At 44.5% G+C, this 15,538-nt stretch overlaps 3 protein-coding genes across 3 annotated transcripts; all 3 read left to right on the top strand.

The window, feature by feature from the left end:
• The first annotated feature begins 1,813 nt into the window (after positions 1-1,813).
• Positions 1,814-2,764, top strand: LOC136654271 (olfactory receptor 8U3-like). Its single transcript, XM_066631225.1, has one exon. The coding sequence runs from the start codon at positions 1,817-1,819 to the stop codon at positions 2,762-2,764; it is 948 nt and encodes a 315-aa protein (XP_066487322.1). The 5' UTR covers positions 1,814-1,816.
• Positions 2,765-6,555: 3,791 nt separating this feature from the next.
• On the top strand, positions 6,556-7,503 carry LOC136654262 (olfactory receptor 8U3-like). The gene has a single exon (XM_066631212.1). It carries the CDS (start codon positions 6,559-6,561, stop codon positions 7,501-7,503), a length of 945 nt encoding a protein of 314 aa, XP_066487309.1. The 5' UTR covers positions 6,556-6,558.
• A 4,357-nt stretch (positions 7,504-11,860) lies between these two features.
• On the top strand, positions 11,861-12,820 carry LOC136654253 (olfactory receptor 8U3-like). The gene has a single exon (XM_066631200.1). The coding sequence runs from the start codon at positions 11,873-11,875 to the stop codon at positions 12,818-12,820; it is 948 nt and encodes a 315-aa protein (XP_066487297.1). The 5' UTR covers positions 11,861-11,872.
• The last annotated feature ends 2,718 nt before the right edge of the window (positions 12,821-15,538 follow it).

Raw genomic sequence — 15,538 nt, 5'->3', positions numbered from 1 at the left:
TAGGAGGAATGCTGCAATATCAGCTCTGCCTTAAAATCAACTTATGCAGACAAGCAGTGTGCAGGCACAGAAGTGTAAGTAGGGTGGAGCCTGAGGGGCAACCGGCTCTGGTGCAATGCCAAAGGGGGGGTGCGTGACTGGCTCCACCCTAGCTTCAAAGGAGGTGCTGGTGACTTTGTGCCTCCTGTTCCTTCTCCTTCAAGAGGAACTTGCATGGGAGAAAGAATGGGGGGGGGGCACCAAGCTGCCACAGCTATCGTTCCCTCCTCCAGGCAGAAGGTGATCTAAAGGTTTTCCAAGATTTCCTTTGTGCAAAGCAAAGCAAACTGGTCTATTCCACAGATACATTTATCCATGTTTCAAGGGCGTTTGTGTGGAAACTCTTCGTCAAACATGAGATGGGCAAGATTTGTATAAGGGCATGCAAACCTCCATCCATTAGAATGGAGATGTTTGTGAGCTGCTAGCTGTATTTAGAAACCTTTATTTTATGCAATTAGGGGCAAGTTATTGTTGTAATGGCTTTGCTGTGTCATCTTATTGCTTTGTGATTCTATCTGTCCTTCCAGGGAACTGTAGCAGCGTGCTTATTTTTGAGAATCCAGTACTTGGGCCCCAATCCTATCAAGAGCTTACATCCCAGTTCAGCAATGCAAAACCTGCTCATCTGTCATGCGTTTCAGGCCTGCAGGTGCAAAAAGCCAGAGGCCCTGTTCATGCAATAGTTGCTCCCAGACACCCCACCAAGATCAGGTAATGTTGTGACAAGGGGTGTTCAGGGCAGGATGGTGCACAGAATGGGGTGAGAAGTAGCCCAAGAAGTTGGCAGGGAAGGAGGGGGTAGATCTGGGCAGCAGTGGTACATGCTGAGATTCTATCCCCCTTTTCCTAGCATCAACTACTGACGCTCAAACTTATGGCAGTTCAATAACTGGAGACCCATTGGCAGCCTGGCAGCCTATGGAAAAGTAAGTAAAAATATATATTTATTTTCCTATCCCGGGCCAATTGGTACCCATAACCATAGGATGCAGTGTGCACTTTGTCAGCAACCCTGCATGCTATGTGCTGGCAGGGATATGATTGGGCTGCCTATGTTGAAGCCACCTTACAAAAGCTGTATAGATGGAATATTGCTGAGGGCCATTCCATGCATTATGGGGCAAGAATCCTAGTTATGTCCCTGAGTGTACATGGAAAAAGCAGCCCTCTTGGGCTATCTGGAGAGTGGACATGATGTCTCCCCATCTGAATATTTGCTTGTTTATTTGAAATATGCAATATGACTTTTTTCTTTAATGATGCAGAGGTCTAGTTGGCCAAACGGGCCCCATTCCACAGCATCTCTTTGCTGAAGAAGACATGCTTTGCATAATGAAGAGTCCGTCTTCATTTTATGACTTCATCCGTCTACCAATTTATTTGATAGCCTGGGCAAGAAGGCATTTTCTCAGCCTAACCTCCCTTGTATGTTTGTGGTAATGGGGATAAATAATAAAAGAAACATAAAGCACTTCTAAACTGAATAACAATCAATGCTATAAACTGCTTATCTCTATAGTGCTCTCAGGGGATGATGAAGTTTAAATTGCTTCAGGATGGGTTCCTCATCAGCACCTAAGCAATGACTGCTGCATTTCAGTATCACAAAGCACAGATCTACAGATAGCCACCTGGAGAGACATTCATCCGAATAGATGTGTGCCTCCACATGACCTTAAGGAAATATTGTGCCTGAGGTTCAGCTAATCAGATGGGTGACTTGCCACTCTGATTCAGTCATGTCCTCCTGAAGCAGATGAGTATAAAGAAGTAAATGGCAGGTATCAATCACACCACAACCACAGTGAAGGAATTCATTCTGTTTGGAATCACTGACCGCTCAGACCTGAAGGCTCCCCTCTTCGTAGTCTTCCTCCTGAACTATGTGATCACTGTGATGGGAAATCTGGGGATCATCATTTTAATCAGGACCAATGCCCACCTCCATACCCCCATGTACTTCTTTCTCAGCCACTTGGCTTTTGTGGACCTTTGCTATTCCTCTGTCATTGCCCCTAAGATGCTGGCAAACTTTTTAGCAGCTGAGAAAACAATTTCATACCATTCATGTGCAGCACAGTTGGGTTGCTTCTTGACTTTCATGATCACGGAGTGTTTCCTGCTGGCAGTAATGGCATACGACCGGTACGTGGCCATCTGTAACCCTCTGCTTTATCAAACTCTTATGTCCCAAAGAGTTTGCATCCAGTTGGTTGCTGCACCTTATATCTACAGTTTTTGCGTCGCTCTGTTCCATACAATAGTTACTTTTCGTCTGTCCTTCTGTTCTGCTAATGTGATTAACCATTTCTACTGTGATGACCTCCCACTTTTAGCACTTTCCTGTTCTGACACAAGCACCAAGCAGATACTGATTTATGCTTTTGCTGGTTTTGATATGATATGCTCCCTTCTCATTGTTCTCATCTCCTACATTTTCATCCTCTCTGCCATCCTGAGAATCCGCTCTACTCAAGGCCGACTCAAAGCCTTCTCCACATGTGCTTCTCACCTGACTGCTGTCACCATCTTCTATGGGACTCTAATCTTTATGTATTTGCAACCTAGTACAAATCATTCTCTAGCAACGGATAAAATAGCCTCTGTGTTCTACACACTGGTGATCCCTATGCTGAATCCTCTGATCTACAGCCTGAGAAACCAGGAAGTGAAGGATGCTCTGAAGAGAACAGCGGAGAAAATTATGATTGTTCTCCGATGAATTAATTGAGAAACACTGATGCTTCAATTTATGTTAGTTCCAGCAACAAAAAGTAAGAGAAGGTGTTGTGCATCTGGAGGTTCACCTTGGTGAAATGCAATGTATGAGAAAACACTGTAAACCGAACTGTCACATGTACCTGGAGCCTTTAGTCCTGCCCTTTCTTGCTGTCTTCATTGCTTATGACCACTGCTGCCCCCTCTGCCCCATTATACAGAATAAAAATCAGCACAATAAGCTGCTTGTGTCTAACGGTACTTTCAGGGCATGTTGATGTTTAAAATGCCTCAGGATGATGGCCTGATCAGCACCCAAGCAATGACTGCTCCATTTCAGTATCACAAAGCACAGGAAAGGATCTACAGGTAGCCACCTGGAGAGACATCCATTCATATAGGTGTGTCTTCACTTAGCTCAGATAATGCCAAGGAAGCACTGTGCATGAGATCTGGCTCATGAGATGAATTACCTCTTTGATTCAGTCATCTCCTCCCGAAGCATCTGGACCCAGAAAGGTTTATGTGATGCAGGCGGGAATCTGATGCAAGCAGGTACATGCATCCCTATCAAAGCCCACCTGTGACACACAGCAAAGTGCAAATAGAACCCATTAAGTGCTCATTGTGAGGTCAGCATCCTTCTCCGCATGTTTACTCAGCAGTAAGTCCTACTGAGTTCAACTTGTTGCAGGCATGATTTGCTTTGTCATATCATAATGTAAGGACTTGTGCTAACAATTAATCACCCAACCTAATGGGCCGATTTGCTGCTGGAACTTGTGTTCCAGAGATGCAATGAGATTCATGGCTGTCGCAAAAGGCAACACACAATGCAGCATGGATAGGTTGCTGTCATAAGCCAAAAGCAGCTGGGTTGCATGCCGGCGGCCTCCCAATGAACCCTAATGCAGATAAGTTAGTGTGGGGAGTGGGCGGGAGGTAGGGTGCATGGAACAGGGAGGGGGAGGAAGAGTGAGGAAACTGGGTAGTGGATCATGGCTGGGAAGGGGCCAGTACCAAAACTAATCTGTGGTAATAATATGCACAGGCACTGAGCTTAGTCTTAATATGTGGCAAATGACAACAGTCATGCCTGCGCAGAGCAAACTCTGCTAGCCTTGAGTCTCTAAACCCAGTGCTGTCAACAACAGGATCATATCTCAAGAATGTGTATTGTGGTTAGCTAGCCCAGCTAGTTGTAAGTGGCCCCTTATCAAACTTTGCTTCATGTGTTTTGAGATTCAATAAAAAGCTTGGTAGAGGCGGGGCAAGGAACTTAGATCTGTTCCAGCTGCAAGCCTCCCTGATGCATCTCTACATTCAAACCTGTCTGCCGTCTCTCATTCATTGCTCTGCTCCTCGCTGTTCATGTTCATAGTCTCAACTCTCTCAGTGCACTCTGCACTCCCTCCAAGCAACAAGGCTAACAAGCCTTGGGTGCTTCCCAAAGCAGCATTGCGCTGCTACACTAATCCACACGGACCATGCCTCCCATTTCACCTGGGAACTACTTGGTGGAACAACAGGGCTATAACTGACAGAACCCAGCCCCGCATCCATGAGGCCCCACAGATAGAAGTGGCTTGCATCCAGATGCACCTTCTAGGCAGGGTGGCTATGGGTCCTCCGCAAAAAACTCACAGCTCCTAAGGCCAGCCCTGCATGGCACTGCCTGTTTTGTTTCCTAGGAATAAGAACCAGTGCACATATGATGCATTCCTAAGGGGCACCTCACTGATTTAAAAATGACTTGCTAATTACTACCTGAATTGGCTTAATATTATTTAACAGACATTTATGGCTAAACGCGAATGAATTGAAAAGTGCAAAGTAATTTGAATTTCAGGCTCTATGGCAGCAGTAAGTACATTCTGCTTATTTCCCTAGCAGTTACATTTGATATACAAACCCCACCCCACCCCCAAACTCAGCCGCAGTACTTCTCACAGCCAGTTGGAAAATTAGGACAGTGACATGGGAGGTATGGCCATGTTTTGTTTGTTTGGATTAGTTCTGGACCTGGGTCCACTGATATCCCCAGCCTTATGGAAACATGTGCAGAGGCTATGTGAGGTGAAAGGCAGCGTGCTGTGCTCCTAGCACAGAACATTTCCACGCTCAAACTTGCCCAATGTCCACACATATTCTCATTTGACTAGGTTCATGAGATTTCCTTTGAAACCAAAACCTTTCAAGTAAATATATTCTGTATTTTCTCTCTTCCCAATTGTACACTTGTTTGTTCACAGTGTCAGCCAATTTAGATCTCTCAAAGGAGCAAATCTGCTCTCGACACATCTGGGGGTAGGTTCCTAGAGAAATTCCCATATAAATAAATACCTGTGAAGGTGAATAGTTCAAAATTGGAGAAACAGACAGCACTTCCTCAGGTAGGCTGGGCCTCAGATTGCTTTAATGATGAGCCAGTTCTGTTGTGACAATTTGCTCCAAAGTGAGAATTGCATTTCAGAACCGAAATTGCATGCAAAAGTATGAGTGCTGTCGGTTTAGCTTTGCCATAAGATCATGTGTCATAAATTCAATCAGTGTACAGGCAGAAGGTGAACCAGCTCAGAAGCTTTTCCAAGATTTGCTTTGGTAAAGGGATCTGGCATATTCAAGAGACCTGTTACATCATTACATCTTCCATGGAGTGCCATATGGAATCTCTTCCTATTAGCATTACATGAGCAAGATTCAGGTTACGACCAAAAAAATAAAAAATCCCTCATTAGAATGGAGATGTTTCTGAGCTGCTATGGACTGCCATATGGAATCTCTTCCTATATGTATTACATTGGCAAGATTTAGGTCAGGGCAAAAAGCAAAACAAAAACCCTTATTAGAATGGAAATGTTTGTGTGCTTCTGCGTGTCTCAGAATGACAGTTTTAAAGCCTTTGTTTTATGTTTTATGAGGGGGAAGATAGTCTGTGATTGTTCAACATAATTCTGCTATGTAGAATTCTACTGTTTTATCCAAGATGTTTCTGTCTTTTTAGAGATGTGTATCAGGTTGTCTATATTAGATGATCCATAGTACTTAATGCAAATAGCATTTGGTCTCTGGTTGAAGCCATCTTATGAAAACTGATTAGCAGGAAAGAATAGTGTGATATTGATGGCCATTCCACACATTATCTGTCAAGAAGGCCAGTTATGCCCACAATTGTACAAAGAGAAAGGAACTGGGCTCTCTGGTGACGTTTATCCACTTGAGCATTTGCCTGTTTATCTAAAAGATGTAATATACACTTTGTTTCTTTAAAGGTGTAGAAATCAATTTGGATAAATTGGCACCATCCCAAAGCATCCCTGTGCTGCTGAAGACAAAGCCTGTGTTTTGGATCTTGGAGACCCATCCCCATGGCAATGAGTGTTACTTGGTTGTCTGGGGAAGAATCATTTCCTCCACCTAACATATGGTAATTCACATGTTGGCGGTTGTGAGGATAAGCGATGTAAGCAATAGAAAGGACATTTACACTGAATAAAAGTAAAAATGATGTATAACTTCAGTAATACTTTCTGATGGTGATGATGGATGTTGACTGCATCAGAATGAGTGCCTCTTCGGCACCTAAACAATGACTGCTCCATTTCAGTATTGCAAAGCACAGGTAAGAATGTTCAGGTGACCTCCTGGAAAGACATCCATCAATGTATGTGTTTGTGCTTCCACTTAATTAAGATCAAGCTAAAGAATTGCTATGTGTAAGATTCTGCTCATCAGACTGCTCAATTGCCTCTCTGATTCAGTCATGCCTTCCATAAGCAGATGAGCATGAGGAAGCAAATGGCAGAGGTCAATCACAGCACAACCACAGTGAAGGAGTTCATTCTGTTTGGAATCACTGACCGCTCAGACTTGCAGATCCCCCTCTTTGTAGTCTTCCTCCTCATCTATTTGGTCACTGTGATGGGAAATCTGGGGATCATCATTTTAATCAGGACCGATGCCCACCTCCATACCCCCATGTACTTCTTCCTCAGCCACTTGGCTTTTGTGGACCTTTCCTGTTCCTCTGTCATTGCCCCTAAGATGCTGGCAAACTTTTTAGCAACTAAGGAAAGTATTTCCTACTATGCATGTGCAGCACAGTTGGGCTGCTTTCTAACTTTTGCGCTCACAGAACTTTTTCTTCTATCCGTGATGGCATATGACCGGTACGTTGCCATCTGTAACCCACTGCTTTATCGGACTCTCATGTCCCAGAAAGTCTGCATCTTCTTGGTTGCCGGACCTTATTTACATGGTTTTTGTGTCGCCCTGTTTCATACAATATTTACATTTCGTCTGTCCTTCTGCTCTGCTAATGTGATTAACCATTTCTACTGCGATGACCTTCCACTCTTGGAGCTTTCCTGTTCTGACACAAGCACTAAGCAGATATTGATTTATATTTCAGCTGCTTTTGGAATATTATGCTCCCTTCTCATTGTCCTCATCTCCTACATTTTCATCCTCTCTGCCATCCTGAGAATTCGCTCTACTCAAGGCCGTCTCAAGGCCTTCTCCACATGTGCTTCTCACCTGACTGCTGTCATCATCTTCTACGGGACTTTGATTTTTATGTATCTGCAGCCTAGTACGAACCACTCTCTAGGAACAGATAAAATAGCCTCTGTGTTCTACACACTGGTGATCCCTATGCTCAATCCCCTGATCTACAGCCTGAGAAACAAGGAAGTGAAGGATGCTCTGAAGAGAACAACAAAGAAAATTGGGATTGTTTTCTGATTCATTAATTTATAAACACTGATGCTCCAATTTATGTTAGTTTCGGTATTAAAATGTGTTGTGCATCTGAAGGTTCATCTCAGTGAAATGCAGATGTATGGAAAAGTACTGGAAACTGAACTATCACATATGCCCATCATTCACATGCTAGCTGGAGCATTTCAGTCCTGCCCCATCTTGCTGTCTTCAATGCTTGCGACCATTGCTGCCCCCTCTGTCCCATTCTTTTCCAACCTGGTGCATTCAAATGCAGGCACCTCACTGCAAGGTGCATTGTTAATTTCCCAATGCAGGGAAGAGGCTACTGTAGCGGTAGTGAGCAGGAGAAGGCATGTTGATAGTGAGTAGTGTTGCTAACCAATGGTCCAATCTCAACACTTTTTTACAACAGCAGAACACAGTTCTGTTGACATGAATGACCATTCAGCTGTGGCCATTTTGCAACATCCACTCAAAATGGCTGCTTTGTTGGTTGCTGCTCCTGCCAGCAGCAGGCAAAATGGGGGAGGGAGGTGGTGGATCCTGGTAGTGCCAGCTTGCACCAGGATCCTATCCCTGTTCCCTCTCCCTTACTGTTCTGTGCCAGCAAAATGGCTACCACAGATACAAGGAGACCAATGCGGGCTGTGGAGGATTCCCCCAAGGTATGGGAACAGTTTCCCTTACCATGCAGAGAATTCGGTGACTACCCCCTCAACACAGCGGCACTACTGGGTATGGACTGTACCAACAGATTCACTTATCCACAGATTTTGGTATCCACAAGGGGTCTGGGAATGGATCCCCCGCAGATATTGAGGTCCAAATGTAAAAGAGTAAGATATACAGAAACAGCTATAAAACTATATTCATAATGATTCAGTTCTGCGGTTTCCCTTTGTGCTCCTCTGACACACTTACTATGTCATATTTCACTGCCACAATGGCTGGATTTCTGCTTTCGATATACAGTGGACCATCCGCGTCAGCAGTCTTGGCAATCACAGATTTGATCAACCACAATTTTTTTTTCCTGCAATTTACCAACATGGCCTGATATCACACTCCAGCAGCACATGTCTGGGTGCATTCTGGCTTCTTCCTCATTGACTGGAGGGTGCTCTGTGCTTAGCTCTCTCCTCCCTTGTGCGCAAGAGCCACTGGAACAAACAACTGGGGTTGGGCAAAATGGCCAGTCAGAGGATGAAAAGTGGTAACAGGAAAAGTTATGAGGAAACCTAATTTTCTTTTTTTTTAAACTTGGTTTCACAAGTTGCACAACCTAACTTGGGCAGGGAAAAATGTGCCCAAGTTAGGTTGTGTGGACATCTGGAGATGGGCTTAAACACAAATCCATCTTCAGGTGCCTGCACAACCTACTCAAGCAACTTTTCCCTGCTCAAATGAAACTTATGAAACCAAGTTCCACCCCCCCCCCCCCAGAAGTTAAGTTTCACTTTGCCCAGTGAAGTTTCACTTACCACAAGGCAAGGGAACAAATATTCCCTTACCTTGAGGTGGCCTTTGCAGCTCAAAACTCCCCCACAGGATGCGGTGCATGCCCCATTGGAACAGCTGCATTGGCACACAGGACTGGGCTGCAAACGTCCACCAGCGCAGGGTTGGAGGTGGCCATGGTGCAACTCGGGCAAGGGGATATTTTTCCCCTCACCCTGAGCTCTGCCCCAGCCACCTCAATGGGGCTACTTGGATCTGTGCCAGCTTAATTTTCTTGAGATTTGGGTTCTGTGTTTCTGTACATATAAATGTATATTCCCTCTGCTGTTCAGCCATAGCCATGGTTTTCTCTTGCAAATGGAGTTCCTCATGATTGCTTCGGCTTAGAACAGAGCAATGGGAAGAGGGAAAGCTGTGGGTTTAGCCATCTCCTCCTGCCCTGAGTTCCTATCATGGCAAGACCAGGGAAGAACCCACCCATCGGCCAGGGAGAGAGCCTTTTCCTTTCCTTTTCTCCTTTAGCTGGCGTTTAGGATGACAGGTCGTCTTCTGGGTGCTGCAGGTTTCGATGCATTAATCAGAAAGTGCTTCCATTCATTGAGATCCATGGCAATGATTCGTGCTGTATCAATGGGCAATCACTGGTTCTTTCAATCCTTTTCTATATGTTTTAGCCATGTTTTCCTTGGCACCTTTTGCTGGATTTTCCAGCTGTCAGGTCGCTGTCACCAGAGAAATCTGTCTGGAATCCTGATGGCATCCACTCTGCAAACATGGCCAAACCAATGGAGGCTGCGTTTTTGAATCAATTCCATGATTGTTGATTGATGGTCGCAACACATGCTTTTATTATGCAAACCCAATGCACACACATAGGCATATTTCATTGTGTACGCCCACATAGATTTACATGGACGCCCACTCCCCGTCCCAAACTACAGCAGCAGTTTTTCTCACAGTCACTTAGGGCGCAATCCTAACCAGCACTTATGCCAGCATAGGAGCCCCGGGAGGGTCACAAACGTACCATAAAGCATGTTTACGCCTCCGTGGGAGGAAACTGCGTTGGCACATCTAGATGCACCGACACACGGAGGCTGGCAGAAGCCTCCACGGCGGCTTCCTCGCCTCCACTTGTGCCAGCGCACCTGCGCTGACACAAGTGGTGAAGGTAGGCGTGGGGGGTGGGGAGGAGGCCAGAGGGGGAGTTTCTGGACAGGGGGAGGGTGGGCGATGGGCAGCCCTGGGGGCAGGCATGTGGGGAGCCGGGGGCGGGGCTGGGACCCGGCGATTATGCCGGATCACAACCCCCGTCCCCAGGGAGAATGGAGCGGCTTGAAGCCGCTCCACTCTCCTCAGATTTGCGCCACCTCCAGAGGTGGTTCAGGTCCGAGGAGACCCATTGGGGCCAGCAGCCCTTATCCAGGGATAATGGGAAGAGCTTCCCATTGCCTCTGGCTTAGCTGCTGCTGGTCAGAAACCCGCGTTGGATACAGCGCAAGCCTCCTGGCTTGCCTGCTCCAGCGTGGGTTTGGATTGCGCCCTTAGAAAACCAGTTCAGTGACATGAGAGGCATGGCCTTGCTTGGATGAGATTTGGTTCTGGGTCTATAGATGGCCCCCATACTTGTAAACATGTGAAGAGCCTTTGTGAGCTGAATGGTCAAGCTTGCTATGTCCTGTTCTCCAAGCACAGAACATTCCCACACTCAGACCTGCCAGATGTCCACACACATTCTCATTTGACTAGGTACATGGGGTTTCCAATCAAACCTAAACCTTTCAAGTAAACATGTTCTGCATTTCTCTCTTCCCAATTGTTGTTCACAGTGTCAACCAATTTAGATCTCTCAAAGGAGCAAATCTTCTCTGGACACACATGGGGGTAGGACCCTAGAGAAATTCTCATATAAATAACTGCCAGTGAATGGTTCAAACCTGGAGGTGGAAACAGCACTTCCACAGGTAGGCTGGCAAAGGCTTGTTTTAATGATGAGCTCATTCTGTGTGACAGTTTTCACCAAAGGGAGAATTGGCATTTCAGAACAGAAATTGTATGCAAAAGTCTCCACTGTAATATGAGTGCAGTACGATTAGCATTGCCATCATGAAGACAATCAGGGCACAGACAGAAGGTGGACCAACTCAGAAGCTTTTCCAAGATTTGCTTTCTGCAAAGCAAAGGAATCTGGCTTATTCAAGAGACCTGTTACATCATTTCATGTCCCAAGGACCGCCATAACGAATCACTTCCTAAACATATCAGACAGGCAAGATTCAGGTTAGGGGCAAAAAATGCTAATTAGAAGGAGATGTTTGTGAGTGTCTTAGTACCTCAGAACAACCATTTAAAAACCTTTGTTTTATGTAACTAGAGAGAAGATATTCTGTGCTTGACCAACATCATCCTGCTATGAATCATTTTACTGCTTCATTCAGTCTTTCCAGGGAAGAGTAGCAGGTTGTCTATATTAGATGATCCATAGCACTGAATACAATAGTATTTTGTCTCTGGTTGAAGCCATCTTATGAAAACTGTGTAGCTGGCAAGAATAGTGTGATATTGGTGGCCATTTCCCATATAATGTGGCAAGAATCCTGGTTATGTCCACAGCAGTACCAAGAAAAAGGAACTGGGCTCTCTGGTGATGTTTATCTATTTGAACATCTGCCTGTTCTAAAAAATGTAATATACACTTTGTTCCTTTAAAGATGCAGAAATCTAGTTGGACAAATTTAGCATGCTTCATCATCACCTACAATGACTGCTCCATTTCACTATGTCAAAGCACAGGAAATAATTTTCAGGTGACCTCTTGAAGATGCATGTGGGTTTGTGCTTCCACTTCATTAAAATCATGCTGAAGAAGAACTTTGTGCAAGTTTCTGTTTGCTGAAAAGTCTGATTCAATCATGTCCTCCTGAAGAAATAAATGGCAGGTGTTAATGACACCATGAGCACAGTAAAAGAGTTCATTCTGTTTGGAATCACTGACCGCTCAGATCTTCAGATCCCCCTCTTTGTAGTTTTCTTCCTCATCTATGTGATCACTGTGATAGGAAATCTGGGGATCATCATTTTAATCAGGACTGATGCCCACCTCCATACCCCCATGTACTTCTTCCTCAGCCACTTGGCTTTTGTGGATCTTTGCTATTCCTCTGTCATTGCCCCTAAGTTGCTGGCAAACTTTTTAGCAGCTGAGAAAACAATTTCATACTATGCATGTGCAGCGCAGTTGGGCTCCTTCTTGACTTTCATGATCACGGAGCTTTTTCTTCTACCAGTGATGGCATATGACCGGTATGTGGCCATCTGTAACCCACTGCTTTATCGGACTCTTATGTCCCAAAGTGTCTGCATCCAGTTGGTTGCAGGATCTTATATATATAGTCTTTGTGTTGCCGTGCTCCAAACAATAACTACATTCCGTCTGTCTTTCTGCTCTGCTAATGTGATTAACCATTTCTACTGCGATGACCTCCCACTCTTAGAGCTTTCCTGTTCTGACACAAGCACCAAGCAGATACTGATTTATGTTTTTGGTGGTTTTAATATAATATTCTCACTTCTTATTATACTGATCTCCTACATTTTCATCCTTTCTTCCATCCTGAGAATCCGCTCAGCTCATGGTCGAAGCAAAGCCTTCTCCACGTGTGCTTCTCACCTGACTGCTGTCACCATCTTATATGGGACTCTGATGTTTATGTACCTGCAGCCTGGTACGAACCACTCTCTAGCCACAGATAAAATAGCCTCTGTATTCTACACACTGATGATTCCTATGTTGAATCCCCTGATCTACAGCCTGAGAAACAAGGAAGTGAAGGATGCTCTGAAGAGAACAACAAAGAAAATTATGGTTGTTCTCCCTTGAATCAATTTAGAATCATAGGTGTTCCAATGTACATTAGCTGCAGCAAGAAAAACTAATAGAAGGTGTTGTGCATCTTGAGAAGTTCATCTTGGTGAAAGGCGGACATATGAGAAAACTTTATACGTAACTGTCACATATAGCCGTCAGTCACATGCTACCTGGAGCCTTTCAGTCCTTCCCTTACTTGCTTTCTTCATTGCTTATGACCATTTCTGCCTCCTCTTCCCTCTTCTTCCTCTGACCTGGTGCATTTCAATGTAGGCACCTCACTGCAGGATGCATTGTGAACTTTCTAGTGCAGAGGAAGAGGCTTCCAGAAGTAATAGGCAGAAGAACAAGATTGTGAAAATGAATAATGGAGCCAGCTGAGTGGGCAAAACTTGAATAATTTCAGCTGCCATTCAGTTTGTGGATACATCTTAAAGTTTACATTGAAAATGGGCTGGCAGTGTGGTGAAAGGATTAAGAAGAAAAACAAATGGCAGGGGAAGGTTGTTACGTTTGGCTGTAGCATAATGTGTGGTTTGTCTGCTATTGGCTTGATCCGTTTCAATCGCAGTTTATTCATCTTTTTTTTTTTTAAGTTATAGTTTTATTTTAAAAGATCAAAGATTAAGAGCCCAATCCTGAGCTCGGCAGCATGGCTCCGTGTCACCGAGTACTGTCGCAAATGTGCCATAAGGCACGTTTGCTAGCCTCACCACTGGGCTCCTGCCCGTGCTAGCCCAGTGCTGGCCAGTGCTGGGCTAGCGTGGGGCAGTCGCCCATCTTCCGTGGCTCAGCGGTCTCCCAGATGTTCCAGCATTCCAGGGAGGGGGGAGGCTGGCGGGGGTGGAGAGAGGGCGGGGGCGAGGCATGAGGCAGAGGCGTGATGTGGGGAGGGGGGCAGGCTGGAGGCGTGCCGGGGGGAGGGAGGGAGGTGGGTCTGCTCCGCAGGATCCAAGGCGCTCATGGAGGGCTCCACGCTCTACACGAGTGCCTTTGGCAAAGTGAGTAGGCCCCTTGTGGGGCTGCTTACCTTACGCGGGAGAAGGGGATGAAAGTCCCCTTCTCCCGAGGCGCCTCCCGTGGTAACCTGGGGTGCGCAGGGTCCGGCAGCAGCCGTTCTCGGTGTCACCAAGGCTGGGCATCCTGGGCAGCTCAGGATTGGGCTATAAGGGCACAATGCCAACCAGTTTTCTAGCACTGACATAGCTGTGCCAATGTGGTGTGCTCTGCATCCTGCAGTGGGGAGGTAGTCAAGTGAACCTCCTCAAGCTAATGACATGTTTGTTGCCTTACCTTGGGGGCTGCATTGCGGCTAAGTCAGTACTGGGAAGTTGGTTAGCATTGTGTTCTAAAACATACAAACTCAGAAATACAAATAAGAAATAGATGAAAAGAAAAAGATATTGAAAGTTGTGTGGCAGGTGCAGAGTTCTCAAGTCAACGTTTCTTTGTTCTGCTACAAAATCATATAGCATATTGGGTGACACATCTTAAACAGTCTGATAATTATTCTAAAGTGCATTTTCAACAACAAAAAAAGAGAAAAAAGTTATATATCCATTGTCAACTTATCAAATCCATAGTTCATTTGACCCATTTTCCCCTTTGTGTGCAGGAAGTCAATGAATAGTTTTCCTGCAGAAGGAATGTTTTATCATATGTGGTGGAAATGTAAAAAAACCACAAATTTATTGGAGAATGGTAAGAAATCTAATACAAGAGATTGTTGGATTTACTATACCGTTGAAACCTGAATTATTTTTGCTCAATATTACTTTAGATGTAATAGATAACAAAAACGATGTGTACCTAGTTATGATTTTAACTGTAGCGAGGATTTTATAGGCTAGATATTGGAAGGACTTTAAAATATCAATGAAAGATGAATTAATGGAGAAAATAATGAATGTGATGGAAATGGACAGACTTTCAGAAATTTTGAATCAACAACGAAAACCAGCTCAAATTGAGCAATGGAAACCCTTTTATGCTTGGTTGAAAATGAAGTTTTAGAAATATATGATAGCATTTAGATGATTGTACTACATATATATTATATTTGATATTATATGATAGACAAATGATGAATGAAAAATGATATTAAGAGGTAAATTTAGAAGAGGAAATTGATTAGGAGATATGTAATGATTTATTTGTTTTAGTGATATATGATAATGATATATGATTTCCTGCACCCTTTTTTGTGTAGTGAAGGGTGTTGTTTTTTGTGTTATGTGTGTTTGTTTATATTTGTCTTTGGAAAATAATTTAAAATTTTTTTAAAAAATGAATAGTTTTCAATTGTCCACAAATAGTTTTCAGTTGTCCACAAGTTCTATTGACTTGTGTTTGACAAGAAGTGTAAGTTTGTTGCTTCTGTTCATCAACATGTTCCTTCTGAAGAGGCAGGTTTTTTTAACATGTGTGCAGTGAGCCCTTGGCTTCTGCAAGGGATCTGTTCCTGCCCCCCCTCCCATGGATACCAAAATCCACAGATAGTGCAGGAGGGGGGATTGCTGCCTTAAAACCAAAAATGCCTTTCAGAAGCCTCTGTGTGCAGCCTCCTCACATCTCAGAAGATCTCTTGGACACAACTGTAAGGCACTTCTAGTTGCATTTGGGAGGTCTTTGAGGCCCGCCAGTCATGGGCTGGCATCTGCGGTTAGTCAAATCTGCAGGTGCCATGCCCATGGATAAGGTGGGCCCACTATATTAAATGTTTATTCTTTT

The sequence above is a fragment of the Tiliqua scincoides genome, chromosome 1, assembly GCF_035046505.1.
Source record: "Tiliqua scincoides isolate rTilSci1 chromosome 1, rTilSci1.hap2, whole genome shotgun sequence".
NCBI classification, from domain to species: domain Eukaryota; kingdom Metazoa; phylum Chordata; class Lepidosauria; order Squamata; family Scincidae; genus Tiliqua; species Tiliqua scincoides.
The sequence above is the reverse complement of the archived record's forward strand: the minus strand, read 5'-3'. Positions and strand labels throughout refer to the sequence as shown.